This window comes from Thermobia domestica, chromosome 11 (assembly GCF_964235325.1).
Source record: "Thermobia domestica chromosome 11, izTheDome1.hap1.1, whole genome shotgun sequence".
Lineage (NCBI taxonomy): Eukaryota > Metazoa > Arthropoda > Insecta > Zygentoma > Lepismatidae > Thermobia > Thermobia domestica.
The window spans coordinates 157035378-157054510 of NC_137464.1; the positions used below are offsets into that span (position 1 = coordinate 157035378).

At 33.1% G+C, this 19133-nt stretch overlaps 1 protein-coding gene across 1 annotated transcript in view; it reads left to right on the plus strand.

The window, feature by feature from the left end:
• LOC145665331 (major royal jelly protein 1-like) overlaps positions 1-17589 on the plus strand; it is a 35205-nt gene extending 17616 nt beyond the window's left edge. The window contains exons 2-3 of the mRNA XM_081732630.1: positions 9771-10200; positions 16403-17589. Coding sequence (XP_081588756.1) covers positions 9771-10200; positions 16403-17014 — 1042 coding nt within the window. The 3' untranslated portion in view covers positions 17015-17589. The remainder of the gene's footprint in view (positions 1-9770; positions 10201-16402) is intronic.
• Positions 17590-19133: the final 1544 nt, after the last annotated feature.

Below are 19133 nucleotides of genomic sequence, written 5' to 3' on the forward strand. Positions count from 1 at the left end.
CCCCAAAAAAAAAATAAAAATAAAAGGACTACGGAATATATTTAAGTTAAGTTAAATACAACTGCACAACAAACATGACTGAGTGATTAGCTTTTGCGCTTCTATCGGGAAGTCCGGGATTCAACCAGCATTCGACCATTGTGACAAAGCTTTTCTTCATTCCATCTGTGAATGTAGAAATAATGCGTGTACTGTGAGTTGGCCTACTTCTTTCTTATTGTTTTTAAATCGTTATTATTACTAATTACCAGCAGTGACGGTTTTGCGAAGATTAGAGGGGCAGTCTTTCGGACTGAAGCCCGTTCCCCAAAGTTACGGAATGTCTGCAACAAACGAAATTCTATTAGTTATGCCTTTACTCATAAACTTTAGGTTCCCGTCAAATAAAAACTACGAATGTTTAAAAAAACTAAACATAGGTAAGAAAAACCCTTCCCAAAATACTTTTCTAAATCCGCCACTGATTCTCAGTATAAAATGATCTTTAAGGTTGTATCCGGAAGATTATTGCTAAACATATAAACGAAATGAAATATTAGTTATGCCTGTACTCATAAACTTCAAGCACCTCCCAAATAAAATTAGGACTTTTTAGAAAACGAAACAATCAGAAAAATCCCTCCTAAAGTACTTTTCTAAATCCGCTACTGATTATTTGTATAAATTGGTATTCAAGGTTGTGTCTGGAAAATAATTGCTGAATCACTTCACAGTTACAGTATAACAGAAATGTGGAAGTACGGTTTGGCGGATATATTGAAAACCGTACGCTTTGACGGAAAAATAGGAAAACGGGCAAGTTTAACTTTTGCGCTAGAAGCTAGAGTACTAAGCTCTTAGAAATGAAACACGGATGACAAACTAAAATGATCTAGAGAAGAAAAAATATGTCGATAGCTCAAAAGTTAAAATAAAGTTAAATAGCCTCTAAAATTGCCCTCAAATACTACATTCTTCATCTTAGCTTTAATTCGTAAAACGTGCTCCATCCATCTTGATGGTGAATTTCAGAGCGAAATATCGCATTTAGGTCATGGAATTCTTATCTAACTATAGAATATACTATAAGAAAGCTATTTAGATAGAAAAATCATGAAAATGAAAAAAAGCCAAAATTTCAAAAATTCTCGTTTTTTTTCCAAAAAAGCCGGCTTTTTATGTGAAAAAAACCATCGATTCAAAAAAACCGGCTTTTTTGCATCTCTATTATTACCTGCATTATTTAGGCCTAACTTTAAATATAATCTCAAATAAAAATATTCTAAATTCAACTGATAACATTGAACAAATAAATAAGTGTAAAAACAGATTCATGTGTAATGCGTTTCGTACAGATAAAGAATAGTGGCGCATTACAATGATATTATGGGTAGCGAGTGCATCTTTGAAGTATGTGGTTCCGGGTTCGATTCCTGGTGAGACAGTACAAAAATTAGTTTCACTATAATTGACTTTCATTAATTGACACGCCTACTTTAGCTTAAATGATATAAACGTGGGACGTTAAACTAAAAAATTCATTTCATTTTAAGGTTGCAATTCTCAATGGAAAATCTTGTTGCGTACACCATTGTTGTGTAGCTCTGTTTTTCAATCTAATATGGATTAGAGATCTAAAATTGACTCTTCCTGTTTAGCGGACGATAGAAGATCAAGGAGTGTTCCAGGGTTGTAGCCAGCAAGTTATTCTAGTTAAGTACAGATTTAATAAATACATAACAGGCGAAACCCCATTTACGGGCCAGAATTCCATTTGAGGGTGTCGGGACTCTATTTGCCTCCCCGTTGCTACATCCCTCGAAAGAGACATACGCAGCGTGTGAATTCTGGGGTTCCGTACCCTTCCCCCGAAATTCCTACTTTTCTGTACATTTAGTCTAATTTTAGGGATAATTTTACAATTTTAGTACAATTTATTACTAAAATAAATCCCTGCGTACTTCCCTGCTCCTGGTCATAACAAAGGTTTATAATTCTGAAACAAAGCTGAAACAATCTCGTGAAAGAAATTTTTCCATTGCTTTCTTTCCTGTTGGATGAACCAAGTAAACTTGAATAGAAATGTCCACGTCAGTAATATTACAGAAACAATAAAGAATTCGGGAGACACTTGCTCAGCATACAGGAATTTAAAACAATAAAATAGGTCTTGCGTACCATTTTTTGCTGATATTAATAACGTTGCACTTTTAATATTTACTTCCTTAATGTTTGAAGCGTTGCGTTTTGTTTGTAATTGCGTACATAGAGAGTTGACTAATATTTTATTGTCAGAGGTGATACAATTTTCATAAGACGTCAAACAACGCCGATAGGACAGCACATTAAACTGGAAGGTAAGAAATTTTCTTAACGATTTTTTAAAATAATATTAGGGATATTTTGAGTTTGAGTTTTGCTGTAGAGAAGTATGCAGTTGTTTTGGTATAAATGAAATGAAATCTTTGAGTTTTACGTCTCACGATTATGCAGGCTAGGCTAAAGCAGACGGTGATGATGAGAAATGAATGAAAGGGTGGAATGATGAAAATGGGAAGAAACGGGAGAACCCCGATGTAACCCACGCACATGGTGTTTGTCCAACACAAAGTTCACTTATTATAGTTTTGGTGATTTGTATTAATCTATTATATTTAACGTTTTATTCATTTATTGATTACCTGAATATTTTATTGTCGTATCGATTGAACTACCTCCCGAAGCAGGAAGTGTGCTACTATAATCTTTCTCTCTTGGAGGCAGTATAATGAGGTGAGGAATGACCTCTACTGTGAGAATTTATCTTTCATGATGGTCTATATACCGGATTCTTGGTTCGGATCCCACATTAATAGTAAGTCCTATCCTTTATAACCTCTGTGTTACATAAGGTCAACAATACATAATTCTAATACAAAGTCGTTAAACTACTGATAGTTTTATTTGTCAAGAATTGAACTGCTATGAGAACACGGTGGTCAGTGGTAGAGTGCTCATCTTTGATGCGACGACATCTTGGTCGCATCGCATTTTATGTGAACATGATTCAACTTACGTTGAACAATACCCCTTCTGGATTTTTCTCAGGGATTTTCTATTATCATTATCATTCCCTTGCTTTTCCCTCAAAACCTAAAGTAGCATGAGCTCTCTTGGGGCTATATGGTTAGCGTACCTGTCTTTCGCGTGGGAGACCCAGGTTCGACTGCCACCGAGAATTGATACAGTTCCAATTCAACGTTAAGCTATGGATCAAAATTTCATATAGCCCTGCTGTTGAAAGAGATTCTATTCACTAATCAATAACAATCTAAAGTTGATTCGCTGGTTTGAAATGAAACGAATGAAATATTTTAGTTTAACATCCCACGATTATGCCTTTTTAGACTACAGGAAACTATGATTAAGGCAAGTGAATGATGATGGAAAATTGGTGGAATGTGAAAGTAGGAGACATGAGAATACCCTCACGCTGTTGTATTCTATTTTCATTTGTTTGTCATATTTTTTGATGATTGAATTGCGTGTTTAAAGCTTGATCTTTCCTTCGAAAAACTGTAGAAGTTCGTATAAGAAATGCGCTCAGAATGACACTTGTTGCGATGATTATAATAATATTTAACTACCAGTCAAAAACCGAATGCTTGTTATTAATTTTTTAAATGACATTTTGCTTACCTTTTGTATTTCTTTTTTCGAGATATCGGACGACTTACTGAAAAGGAATACAATCATGTTAAATGTGTCTAACATAACCAAATAATTTCAGCGAGAACCGAACCTATGACTACTCGCACAGAAAGCACGCGTTCGTCGTAAAGGGGATATAGTTAGATTGGAGTAAAGATTCCTCTCAGCACCAAGACGATATTACAATGTAGATATACTGTATGGAATTTTAAATACATGAGCTCCCATCGAGATTAATCCAGGGTCTTCCGTTTTGAAGGCATGTACGCTAACCACGTAGCCACAACTGAGCTGCCCTAGAGCCTAAAAATACTCAATCTTGTAGCTACTTTAGTTTGCAATTTATTTTGAGTAGCCATAATTACATCTCTTAGTTCACGATTCATAGAAAGTTTGCTTAGATTAGACGACAAGTTCCCCATTATCAAATAGTTACACGCAGTTTAAAGAAATAGTGTTCAACTAAGTTTTTAGGCAAGTATCAGCGTGTTCACTGTAATTTGCCTTGAGGAAAAGAATTTTTGCTGACAATGTGCAAGTTTAGACTGAATGTCTTTCTAATATTTTTTGAACGAATGTCCTCCCCTAAATTAGATTATCTATTTGCTTTGCACAATATTTGTTCATATAATAATAAATACATGCTCAAGAATTCAGAACTTAAAAATATTTCGTCTGTTTGAAAATATTCATATCACCTTCTTTTCCGTGTATCCCATAAGCAATAGTTTATTCTGTTTATTGAAAAATCTAACCAGATTATTGCTATATATTATTTCAGTTTGCTTCTTCAAAATACAGGTAAAACTAATTCCTCAAAGAAAATAGATTGTTAGTATATTTATTCGAGTTCGACTGCGTGGTAATCGAGTGAATAACTATTGGTTTATGTTACACATAACGCATGGGGCTAATCACTCAATTCTTCCCGTTTTGTCTAGTAACAATTGAAGAATCGACTTAATTTTTTTAAAAAGAAAAGAAACCAAATTATTGTTATTACAATGACAGTTAAACATTTTACTTTACATAATCGAGGTAGTTAAGGGAATAAGGTTACTCAGTGGTGAACAGGAGAATGGTGCGAAGAGTACCTGGTTCCATCTCAGTCATGTAAATTTGTGGAGAACAACCTTGTGTCCATGGGTTTTCTGGAAGTCCTTCGGTTTTTCCCACATTATAATTCCAACAATTTTTTCATAATCATTTATGTTCGTTAGTCATCCGTTTCCATTAGCGTAGAAGGGTCAAAATAAAGGTAGGACTCTAAAAAGCATTAATAAATGGATAAAGAAATTTATTTAAAATAAAGAAAGTAGTTTTGTTTAATTTCCTAATCCGGTCATGGAACTAATGTATTAATTAGTTATCGATATTCAGTCCATATAGTGGCTTGGTTCATTTAATATTATGCAATGTCAATATGTATTGGTATTTAATGAATATTGCTATTTAATATAAGGCACTTAGGCCTATTAAATCTACCAAGGATTATGCAATATGATAGTTCTACTTCACTTTTAGAAACATTGTGGAATATTGATATCATATCATAGATGAGTTCATTTTACCAGCGGAGAGACGTTGATATATATTTTTTAATTATTGGATGGAAGTAGTACGCATACAGTATAAGTATGATCAGAAAATATTTTGTAATTAATCTGATAATAAAATTGTTCAAAGGATTTAACTATATGTACACTTTTCTTCGCACTTTCGACGTCTTATAACTATTAGTAATATCGAAACAATTACTTGTATATACCGCGTTGCAATTGATACGAGTAACTGATTTTCATGTAATTTAAAAGAAACCAGACTCATTCACTTCATTTTTAAAAAATAATTTTCACCAAAAAATAATAACCTCAAATAAAAAATTAAATAATATTTTTAAAATAATGCTTCTATAATAAAATAAGCAGAATATTTTTTTCTTTTTAGCGCGGCAAAATGAAGAAATTGGAGTAAGACTTTAAAAGCGCTGGAAGCTCTTGCTAAGATTGAAAACTAAAGTTTTTATGGGTACCACGGAAATGGTTCACTATCAATCGCGCCCAATAATTTGTCCTAATCCAAGTTCTTCCTTTTCCCTTACAACAACAACAGGACATTTTATAAAATCATTGTTTTCAAAAGTTTTTATACGATTATTATTATTTTACTTTTTTATTATGAGATATTTTCAGAATTAATCAGTTCTTGATTGAATCCTAGGAGGTGAATGTTATAGTAGGTATTCTGCAATATAATTATATTAATTAGTACCTGGTTACCTGTTTTACGTTCTTAAGATTCGGTGAAATAACTCGTGTTTTAATTGCATTGTGGAGAACAATAAGTCATCCCTCGTTTTAACTGTCTATATGCAGATGACAATAACAGTTCGGTGTTGCTGATTGTTCCGGAGTTTGCAGTGACTATTTACAATTACCTTTCGAAATAAAGAGAAATAATGCAGCAGTGTATTTTTAGCCAGGCAGACCATGGAAGCAGACAGTGTACACAATCTGTACACAATTCACAAACTAATAATAATGGTTATTCTATCAAGTATATTCGTATAATTAGTTTGAAGAATTTTTTTCTCAATAAGGAATTAATTTGTACACTCATGTCCAAAATTATTGTCGCATATATATAATTGTCTTATTGTAAGAATATAATTTGATAATGATTTTGCTGGGTACTTTTAATACTGATACTATGTGTATAATCGGGAAATGTGTACTTGTGGTAGATTTCATAGGAAAAGAATTATAAATACGAAAATTAGAATGAGTAAAATAAAATGTTGCTAAATAGACAAGAAAGTTTTATTTCTTTTTATTGTTCTTATTTAGTTCTCTTTTGAGATGAAATTTTCCACATACATACTAACATTATAAGAAATGTGTAAGAAATATGTGTATGTCTTTGCCGATTACACACATACTAACATTATAAAAAAATACCGGGCGAATTCGTTATCAAATTATATTCAAATAACAACACATTTATAGACGTGCGACAATAATTTTGGACATGAGTGCATATTTCTTCAACAGCCAAACATTTATGTATTTATTTAGTAGATGTTGACTCTAATCTTGTTTTCGGTTAAAAGGGAGTTACCGTGGCCCCGTATTTTTTTAAAACTTTTTTTTGCGTTTAAATTGTAGATTTCGATGAGCTGTGTTCAATGGTACCACTTTTGATTTCTGGAACCGACTGCTTCAAGGTCAAATTCGGGATAAAAATAAAAAGTGGGACCATTTGAGCAATGCAGACCAGAGACCGATTGGGACAAAATGTTTGTCATTCGATTCGTATCTACACATACACGTATTATTGATATGCCTTATTCCCGAACATTCAATTTTTATCCGGAAAATTAACAAAAATCCAAGATCCAAAATTCCAGATTTTCGTATGTATGTATATACAGGGTGGTAGGTAACTCCATCGACAAACTTTGGGAGGCGATACCTTATACGAAATGAAAGAAAAAATTCTAATATACATGGGCCGAAAAATGCCTCCTTTCAGATTTATGATCCATTGAAAATTCGAAAAATCATTTTTCAAAACTCCCTAACTTAGAAACTATAGGACCTATCCCAAGCGGTTTAAGGAATTACACAGGAACTGGTATACGCTAGTTCCTGTGTAATTGCTTAAACCGCTTGGGATAGGTTCTATAGTTTCTAAGTTAGGGAGTTTTGAAAAATGATTTTTCGAATTTTCAATGGATCATAAATCTGAAAGGAGTATTTTTCGGCCCATGTTTATTAGAACTTTTTTCTTTCATTCCGTATAAGGAATCGCCTCCCAAAGTTTGTCGGTGGTGTTACCTACCACCCTGTATATATATATAATTGTGCACATGGTAATATATATATATATATATATATATATATATATATATATATATATATATATATATATATATATATATATATATATATATATATAATGTGTATTGTATTTGTCTCGTAAGCGTAAGAGTAGTCCACTGAATTCACTTAGTTACTTTGTTTAACTTAATTCATGCTCAAATTATGTAATCGTTGAATAGAATAACTGTTCAACTTATGAAAATGAAATGATGGAATGTAGAAAGTAGGGGGGAACGGAAGAAACCCGAGAAAACACATGTACACAGTGTTTATATATCATAACGCCTACTTGGCGCGAGTTAGGTTCGATTTATTAATTGATTAGTTGAGGTTCAATGCGACGTCAGTACGAGGCTATTTGCTACTTCGAGCTGGGTTCGAATTAGGGGCCCTACACACCGGAGATGAGTGTTCTACTTCTAAATTACCACAGAGCCGTAACAATATTTTAGATATGCTGGCAATTTGATAAGTACTAAACTGTTATAAAACTGATATTTTTCAAATCTTTGTTTTCCCATTAATTTGGTAATTGTAAAAAAAAAAAAAAAAAAAAAAAAAAGTGATCCATTAAAAATCCATATTTAGATTCAGATAAATCAAGATCTGAGTAAAATTCAATATCTGGCTATTATACCTTATCGTATAAGTAAAAACGAAAGTGATCTTGTTTGTAATCACATCACGGGAAAACGGCTGAACCGTTTGAAATGAATTTTTCAATATATATAAGTAGCTACTTACCTTGGACTGGGTTTTATATGTCACTTTCTTTGAAATACGTATTCTAAGAGGACGGTGGAAATTTAAAATTTATGCCAAAAGTAGAGTATGTCTCGAGTGCCTAAGTTAGGCAGATGAAACTCTGGAATATAAACTCCTTGTTAAAAATAAGCGAAAACGTATTCAGAGTTTTCGAAAGTTCCATTTTCAAGAGGAGAAAACGGACATTTCTTTAGTTGTTTCTCCAGATTCAAATTTACGCTGTCTGTGTCATTATCAGGGGACCATGTAAAGTAAATTTATGAACATAAATTGGTACCTACCTCGAACTGCGTATCTGATCATATCACTTTTATTAAACTGTGTATTCTAAGGGGTTAGCGAGAGCGTTGATTTTTTTTTTTTTTTTTTTGCCAGAAATAGAATATCTGACGATTTTCGCTAGTTAGGCAGATGAAACTCGAAATATAAACTTTTAAAAAATAAGCGGAAATGTGTTCCAGCATTTTAAAAAATTCCGCTTTCATCTGGGGCCGGAGCAATTTTTATTATATTTTAATTTCCTTCTTTGTATTCATAAAATGGTGAAAATGAAGTAACGGTTAAATGTTTAGATTTGAAGTTGTGATGAACAACTTTAGTACTTAAGTTGACTTCGGTTTTTGTCATTTCATTTCGATTCAAATACATATCCCAATGGTGGTGAGAATTTAATTATAGCTTTCAAATAGTTTCCATAAACCTTTAATATATTTTTTCAGCGAAGAATATATGCAAATGTGGTTAAAGGCTTTCGAAAGGTATGAGAAACAAAGGAGCACCTCAAGTTTGTAACTTAAGCGTGAAACAAAATAGTGTTATGGTAGAGAACTGAAGGATTAATGATTTTAGACATGCTGTGAAGAGTTTCAGGTTAGAGCAGGATCTACTGAACTGACTTTAGATGTTTATGATTCATAGCATCAATCTGTGTGTAAGTCGCACTGCGTTGCGTAGTTTCTTACATTTCTGCCTACCCATATTGGAAAAATAACTTTTACATTTCAGACTACATACTAAACTTTTGAACTGAAACTTTTAACAACATGTCTGAATTTTTTTCATTTCTCTATTATCACACGCAATTCCATTTTGTTTTAAGGTTAGAGGTTTCTTTAAAAAAGTCGTTAAGTATTGGATCTCTGGCTTCAACGAATAAGCTTTTGGACGTACGAATATGGTTGTTTTCTTGATTATAGACTTTTTTTATTTCACAAATCATTTCATTATTCATTCATTAGTATTAAAGTATCGTCGTCTTCTTAGTTGACACAGAACGTGCAATGATATTTTATTTTGTTTCGTTTTATTTCAAAATTTCATCTGTTAGATTGAGGAATTGCTACTGATATACATTTGATTTGAATTTTGGCAACTTGTTTTGGATGGCATTATATATTTCTGTTTTCTCTGTGTATTTTGATTTGTTTAATAACAATATTTTTTCTTTATTTCTAGGATGAAATTGGCACCAAGCATTCTTCTAGTGACTCTATTACAGGTGCTTAACGTTAACCCAGAGATAATTCTAGAATGGAATCCTGTTAAAGTACTCCAGAAAGAAAATCCAGAGCTGGAAGCCAATTCATTGGCTATCACCCGAGCCCGTGTTCATAAAGATGACTTATATGTGTCCTTATCTCGTCGTAGAAACGCAGGACCTATCACTTTAGGCTTAGCAGTATGGGGCAGCTATTATTGGTTAAAAAATCCAATTGTTAAGCCATTCCCTGATTGGTCGTGGCAGCTCTATGGTGATTGTTCTGCTCTACAATCAGTAGAAGCTTTAGAAATCGACTCCAAAAGTCGTTTATGGGTACTTGATGGTGGCAGTCTTGATACTCCTCACAGATGTCCACCAAAGTTGGTAATATTTCAAGGGGAAGAGGTAAGTAGAAATATTTAGAAACCTAATAGGACAAGAATAATAGGTTTTTATATCAGTTTTGATTTCACAGATACTTAAGTTTTTTTTATTTTTAAAGTGGTATTACTTTCTAAAACTGTTTTAAACTCTAGAAGGTGGAAGCCAATTCTTCTGGAGTTACTGTTATGCTCGAAGCTATGTATTCAAACAATTTACGAAATTTAGGGTAAAATGATTTTTTTCTAAAATAGAAAAAGAGAAAGGAAACCAATTGCAATATGTGACTTGGGAGAGATATGTCATGGTAAGACTAATTAAATATTTCCTATTATTAATTATAGGAACAAACACGTTATTAGTCTTAATCATGCGAAAGAATAATACAATATATCAATCAACGCAACTCGATATCCTACATTTAAATATACAAGATTTACTTTCCAGAAAGCTTTTGTTTTCATTCCATGCCGACTTATGTGTAATGGATGAGACTCCACTGATTGACTGGAAGCTGCACTTGAAATATGAAGACAATGGAAATCATAAAATTGCTCGAAACAACTCAGCATAATGTCCTGAGATAAAATATAATAGCATTAGTCTCTCCGGTTCCTACCGCATCTTATGGACATAGGGCAGCTGCTAATTCAGCAAATTCTTGTGTCTAAGTTCCCATAATCTGAAGGCCAGTCTTTTGTAAAGTTTTTTTTTTTTTTTGTGTGTGTGTGTGTGTGTGTGTGTGTGTCAAAGCAAATATATATTTGTCTCAAATGAACCCCCGCGATAAACAGTTTTCTGCAATCGATTTTTGTTGTCAAGAGAACATAACCATCACAGCCCGCAACACTGTACCAAAACCAGAAGTGGTTGACATTTACTACTACTTCCGGTATCAGTACTGATTTCGGTAAACGGTAATCAAACTATCCAATGAAAGTAGTAATAAAATATTTCAACAGAGAAGTAGAGAGAGACAAGAAATGTTTCAACTGCCACTCAAAAGACGTACTTACGTGAAAAGAAAGAAAGAAAAAAATACGAGAAGATCGATAAGCTTTTCTGTATTCAGAAATATAATACAAAAATCAACATGAAAATGTTCATAAATATACGCAAATCTTTCTGCACAGGTGATAAAGAGCTGGAGAATTCTCATCTAGCTATAGTGAAGTCAAGAGTTCAGTTTAAATCATGTAGCCAACCATCGTCACTAAAGCTTTCCTGTGATTTTTGCTGTTTCGCCAGACGAATGACAAGACAATAAATATACAGAGTGCATCAGGTGTATTGCGAGATATGTGTGATTTGGTTAGTATATGGTTATATAAACACATAGCCGGGAAAAGTTTGATTTCCTGGAAAATGGTAAAACGTTATTGAGGGCTTGAGTGTTACTGCCAACATGCACACACACACACACACACACACACACCTACACACACACACACACAGAGAGAGAGAGAGAGACGAAGAGTATACCTGCATATAGCCAAGTAGACATGTAAAATCCACTGAGAGAGCACACGGACATCACACAAAGTATTCGATATGGCCAACCGCGCATTTATCCTTTGGTTGTGAAGCTAGTTATTTATGTGATACCAGCAGAATGCCAGTTCTTCTCGAAGAAAAGATCAAGCTTATATAAAATATTGAAATATACAGATTGTTTTCTATTTCCTAAATACTTATGGATGAGTTTCCTATTTCCTAAATACTTATAGATGAACAAACGATCACAGGATTTTTGCAGGAAAAACGAAGTTTGTAGTCCTTAGTTATAATGTTTAAAAATTATTTAACATTAAGTACTTTTATGTACTTTTGGAAAATAACCTTCAGCTCGGGAAAGAAAGAAACATGGAAAGGAGTTCACATTCCAGTATTCATGTCATACTTCCAGTAAAAGAGGCAAATGGTTTTGTATTTTACTGATCACCTAGTATCATATAAAAGGTACAACAGAAGCTGCAAATATAAGAATATATATTGGAAAATTAAATTTTCAAAATAATATTGTTTCTCCTGGAAACTTAATTGAAATTGTTAATTCGCTTGAATTACAGAGAGAGGCTATGGCTTTATCTTACTCCCCCCTAAAGACACACATATGTTACTGCAAGTTATATTTCACTAAAGTTACATAAATGCTTGAAACATTTTTTCTGTGAGCGGATCACATTTTGTGAAACTTCATCTTATTGTCACCCTAGAAACATAAGCATATTTAACAAATTTGCAAGTTCTACTCCTAATCGTCTCGGAGTTCTGGAGAACGCCAAATATAATAATAATAATAATAATAATAATAATAATAATAATAATAATAATAATAATAATAATAATAATAATAATAATATGTAAATATCCACTTTAGAGATTGCATATCGCAAAATTATATCCAATATACAGTCTATAACGGTGATGTATCACTTTTTTTTCTGCGTTCCCTTTTACATTTACCTCCAGATTTAAGCTATCCTTAATTATATTAAAAATAAATTATACAATTTGTTACGCATTAATTAATCCAGTTCGATTGTAAATCATACTATAAATTTAATAGAACTATGTTGCAGTTAGCGTGGAATAAATGTTATACTATAATATAATGAATAATATATTATCTATATAATTTTAAGTATTTCCTAAAAAGTCACCGCGTACCTTCATTGGTACTCCAAACCCAGATTGAATACCAATGGTTTAGGATAGGAGATTATCACACACATTTCCAAGGTTGTACTCCTAATAGTTTAAGAGAATCGTTCAATGGGCAATAAAATAAAATAAAGCAGCCCTTTTTTTTAACCTTAAGGGTCACACTTTACAAAAGCATGTCTTACTTTCAGCCTGGAAGCAAGTATAATATTTATTAATATTTCAAGATTATATGCCTAATAGATTCGGAGATACGGCGATGAGTAAAGCAGCGAGTGAACCAGTGAATTTACTATTTTTGGATCAAAAGATTCAATATATTTCAGGCACAAATTTTCCTCTAGGCCTTATATCTTGAGAACTACATATAGTGTAACCAAACCAAAACTAACAATTTACTCAGTATGATGTGCTTATTCCGTAAAAAAAAAATACGAAAACTCGATTTGGGGGCCGTTCAAAAATTGTGTTGCCCCTGATCCACAAAATTTAATATATTTCATACAATCAAACATTTTCTTGTACGCCACATATTTTGAGAACTGCGTATAATGTAGCTAAGCCAAAACTAACAATTTACTCAGTATGATGTGCTTATTCTGCAAAAAAAATACGAAAACTCGATTTAGGGGCCACTAAAAAATTTTGTGACCCCTGATCCAAAAAAATCCAATATATTTCATTGAATCAAACATTTTCTTGCACACGTTATATCTGGAGTAATACATATAGTGTAGCCAAACCCAAACTATCACTTAACTCAGGATGACGTGGTTACTCTGCAAAAAATACGAAAACTCGATTTAGGGGCCATTCCAAACTACTGTGGCTCCTGATCCAAATTCTATTTATTGGTCAAGATCACAATCTTTTGATGCATTTTTTGGATCATTTCTAAAATTCTTGGCCAAAATCGGAATCTTTTTATCCATTTTTTTTTTATCATTACTAAGTTTCTTGTATTTAGATAGATTCGTATGTTAAAACCAACTAATTTCAACTTTTTTTCATTATAATGATTTGTTGGTATATAGATTTATAAAGGAGTTTAACATTCCTTTTAAGTATTGGAACTATATAAGACATAGACCTACAGCTTAACATGGAATCAGAAACAAACTAACTACTAGGAACCAAATCCGGGTCTTCTATTATTTTTGTGATGATATTTTATATGTTAATTGACTTTAGGCAATATACTAATAAACAAATATTGTGTGATAAATAATTTATACTATTTTATATTGCATTGAACACGATTACAGATTTAAAAAGAACACGGAGAGATTTCACTCAACATATAAAACCAGCTGAAAATGAAACATGTCCGAAGATACGGCGATTAATCGATAGATCATATTGAGCTGAACAAAATGCCATGCCAGGGTAAATTCTCAAGCTTTCACAGCAATTTTAACATAGCAAAGTAGTCCAAGCATGTCTACCACTTTATTGTGTTATTTCAACACCAATGATCTGGTGTTGCGGTTAACATAGGCCTATTGTTCCCGGTTTGACACAAAAACGGTGTGTAGCGGTATGGAAATAACAACGGAGTAGTGTTCACCAGTAAGTGAATGTGGGAAGGAATGTGGACATTGATCTATCTATACATACACAATGTGTTATTAGTAACACCCCAGCTAGCATTCTAAGCGCAGGCCATTGAGGTACTAATATTAATAACTGTGTTATTCGTCAGTGATTAGTCGTGCGGTTCATTTGCTAAGAACAATGATTTAGGAAAGGTATTACAGCCCAACTCAAAATTCAATGTATCTCTAGATACACCTAAACTAATTTTAAGTGTGAACATTGTTTTCTACCGCAGTGGATCAGTGGTAGAACGTTCATCTCTGGTGCAGGGATCCTGAGTTCGATCTTAGCTCGCGCCAAGTGAACTTTGTGGTGGACGAACATCTTGTGCGTGGGTTTTCTCGGAATTCTCCCATTTCCTCCCACTTTCTTCATTCCAGTCTTTCGTTCATTTCTTATCAACCGTCTCCTTTAGCCTAACCGGCATAAAGTGGGACGTAAAACTTAAAGATTTCATCTCATTGCCTCCCAAAGCTATCAAAGATGTTTAGTAACGGACATTGAGAATTTGTATTTTTTTTTATTCTTTCGCTATGAGCAAAACTTTACGCGATATATTACATTTCTATACCAAATAACGGAAAACGTGTTATATTTCCTGTAAAGTTTCATTAAAATTGTTTTCTGAGCATATGCATTTTCTAGCAATACTTACATGAGTAGTTATGATAACTGTTGTTCCTATGTGTGCTATGGTCCTCTTCGTCACCGATAATATTTCGTTATTCGTAATCACCTATAAATGATTTATGCCACTTTTGATTGTCCCTGATAAAAGTCATGTGCTAAAATCACATGAAAATCTGTGTTTGAAAGAAAATATATTTGAAAAAGCAGTTGTGTAGTAACTGCATATAAAATTGCGATGGCGTCAGGCGTGTTATTAAAATAACTCTTCACAGTGGGAGCTCGTTCATTTAACAATTACTATTTTAACATTTTACTCCAAAGTGCTGCGGAGTTGAAGTACCAAAAGACTTATGTCAAAATTTAACGCAATTCGGGTAAAACAGAGCCATTATGTTGAATTAACTCAGCAGTTTCTTAGTATGTAGGTTTGGAAAAAAAATCGGTAAAAACTAATTTTTATGCCTTAAAACTGTATTATTCGTAGCAAACAAAATCAAGCTCAATAACACACTACCAATTAAAGTAAAACAAGCTAAAACTTATTTCATCAAGCCTTTCATTATGACAGAAACAAGAAGACAGTACGTTCTATGGTTAATGATATAATAACCTAAATTTACAGTATACCCTATGGTTAACAATATAATAACTTAAATTTATAATAAACTCTGGAATTTTAACTTAAATGTCTTTCAATTTATGTTTTCAGCGTTGTTCTACTTCTTGTAAAGTGCCGTAGTGATATGGCTCTAATTTATATTTAATCCTAATAAGAAACAGTAAACGTTTTAGTCTGTACGTCATACTAATACTAATAATAAAGAGTAATGCTAATAGATACCATACCTGCGCTTTTGCTTGCATGTCTAATGCTAATAGATGCTATCTGCGCAATCCTTGCATATATAGCAGTCTTCAAATAAACGCATAAAATATGGTACGGGGTTGGTGAGCTAACTCCAAGAATTATAATAAACATAAATAAATTTGATAAGTGTAAACAATTAATTGCGATTTTAAGCTATACTGTACACCGGGCCGAAGGCTCGGTCGAACAAATAATGATTATAATAATTAAATATACTAAAAACAATAAAAGGTTGAAGAGGAAATATTTATATTTAATAATAATAATATACTCTAAATGTTTTCTATTTGCATTCTTGTCAGCGGCGGAAGATCTGTTGCGAATTAACTAGGTTTTGGAACAGTTTTATTTATTTGCATGCATTTGTGATTCTCGTCAATAGTACACAACTTATAACTGTTAGTATATAATTATTTTTTTATTTGGTGTGTGTATTAATGCTTGCATTTCGTTCTTTTCTTCTGACAGGCTATAAAAACCGTAAAATTTCCTCCTCAAGAAGGAATGGTTTGTGAAAACAGCTCTCTAAGACACTTAGTGGTAGATCGAAAAGGTAGCAATTATTACGCTTACATGAGTGATTCAACATGTCCAGGGCTTCTGGTTTATAATTTAAAATCAGATGGAATTTGGCGTTTGGAGCATGACTCATTCAAACCGGAAGGAAATGCTGATGTGGGAACGTCTTTGGCCATCTATGGAACATTGCTTTATTACAGTCCTGGTGGTACTGGTCAACTATATACTCTCCAAACTTGGGCGTTGCGGGATCTGGAAAAAGATCTTGGCATATCAGTAGATACTATTGGTAAATTACTAGGACCAATTCAAGGTATGACCATTGATAGGTATGGTGCTATGTATTACTTCGTTCCGGAAACGCAATCTATAATCCGTTGGGATACCAAAACACCATGTGAACCAGAGAATCACAAACCTCTTATTGTAGATGATATGATTGGAAATGTAACAGACATTGCTACTGATGGAAAACATATGGTGTTTGCAGTGACAAATTATATTGGTAATGATGGGAATAACACAGCCAGTCGATGTTTCAGTGTCTATCAGTATCAATAAATGTCATATGAAACGAATAAAAAGTAAATGTTCTTGCTCTAAGCGATACATTTCTATTAATGTCCTATACCTCAAATACGAATGTTTAGTATGTGATGTATTCGAGACATTTACAGTAAATGAGAATTACTTCTTAGTTTAGGGCATTTAACTTCTAGGATATCCCGAAAAATTATTGTGTTGTTAATTAATGTAGGAAGGTCCAACTTGGCACAATATACCTGATACTAATCGGTTAAATAGTGAGAAAGTCGCCGCCGATTTCGATGGAAGTAGAAGCTTTTCGTGAGTAGCATGGTGTCGCTATAATATCGATGGTAAGTGTAAATGATCCAGAGATAGATTTTCCGTTTTTCTAGTTTAGTAGGGGTACTGTTGTCTATCCTGGAAATGAATAGTTATGTGCAGTTTCCTTAATAAAAGAAAAAAGCTAGCCACCCACTTTCCTATGTAAAGCTCTGCACTCTTACCTACTGTGGAATTAAAAGAAACAAAAGCGTATTTTCTTTAGTCAAATGAGAGTCTGGAGCCAAAGTATTAGAATTTATAAAGCAAGAAGGGTGAACAAAATTTTTGGAAGAAGATTGTACGTAGCAAAATACTTTAAACACACTTCAATCAAAGGTTTCGTATTAGAATGAAGTTAAGATTAAGTCATGTTTGAACTGTAGAATTTGTAGCTTTAAGTTGATTAAAGTTTTATATAGAGAGAAAAATGAAGGTTTTATTGGTATCTGACGAAATGAAGACTATAGGTAAAATAACCAAGGAATGTCACATGAAACAGAAAATATAGAACAATTGTTTAAGTACTCAAAACTTCATCTTCAAATCAGAACTGACTTGTTTACTCTGGATCTAAAGGGATATTCAGTTTTCCAGCAAAACTAAAGAAATAATATAATAACAAAGACTTTATTGCTTTGCAAATCTGTATGACAGTTCCTTGTATTTCCCTATGGTCTTTCACTGTCAAATTACAACATGATCCTAAGTATTTTTCATGAGGAAACACACGATGACATGTTATGCATGCATAAAAACTAAAGCGAGCATAAGAGAGTGAATGAAGCTGACTTTGGCGATGACGTTAATCAGCCATCTTGCTTGCTACTTGATATGTATGCGTGATATACTTCAATACAAAGCATAGCAGCAGTATCTGTCGGAACTGGCCTGATAGATCTTCCACTTTGAATCAGCGCATTCCCTACATCTCTGGATACCATCTCGAATAGCATCTGATCGAAAAGGATCCAAATTAATATGCTCTGAAAGACACTAAAGTTTCTTGACTCGACTTTTCCACACGCCGATCTCAAATGTACTGTGGATGCTGTGTCTCTTCTCTTGATAAAATGCTTCGATTACTGTGGGTTTTGACTCATATGTGCTCTACAAAGATGTTTTCCTCATATATTTTCATTTTGTACTCCTCAAACTTCGATGAGGGTCAAAGACTGAGCTTCTACCAGATCACATAAATTTCTGTTTGTTCTGCTGACATAACTAGCACTGAATTCTCCCTCTTCTCTACCCTTATCAACTGTAAAAAGTTTGAGTCGTGAAGAGTGGTATTGACCATTATTAGCAAAAATGAAACTAAATACATTTAAACCAATAATTTAGAAAGGATCATCAGTTGATGAACGTTTTCTGAAAACTAAGAAATACACCCATACATTGTCGACTGCTACTGCTATTTTCAAACCACTGGTTTACTGCTGCAATGTTATCCATCTATCTGATGCCGTCTTCATAAAAACTATAGTTATGGTTGTGGGTAACAGTACAGTGTAATTCCATCCGTAATTCAATTTGTTTAAAGCAGTGACTAATTCTCTTTACGAAGCTGTTAAGTTAATTGCCATTACTCTTTGTAGATTTTGATCTTTAATTACTGAATTAACAGAAAACTATCATATTAAGTATTCTTCTAGTGCACATGATGTAAATCAAAGATGTCGAAGTTGTTAAGCTAAATTTAATAATAAGAACTCCGACCTTTGTCTTGGTAACAGAACACCTAGCTTGAGAGGTGCTTCAAGACATTATAGAATAACAGGTTAATAAGTAAAGCTAGTTTTATATTGTATCTTTTTTCCTGTTGTTGCGCGTA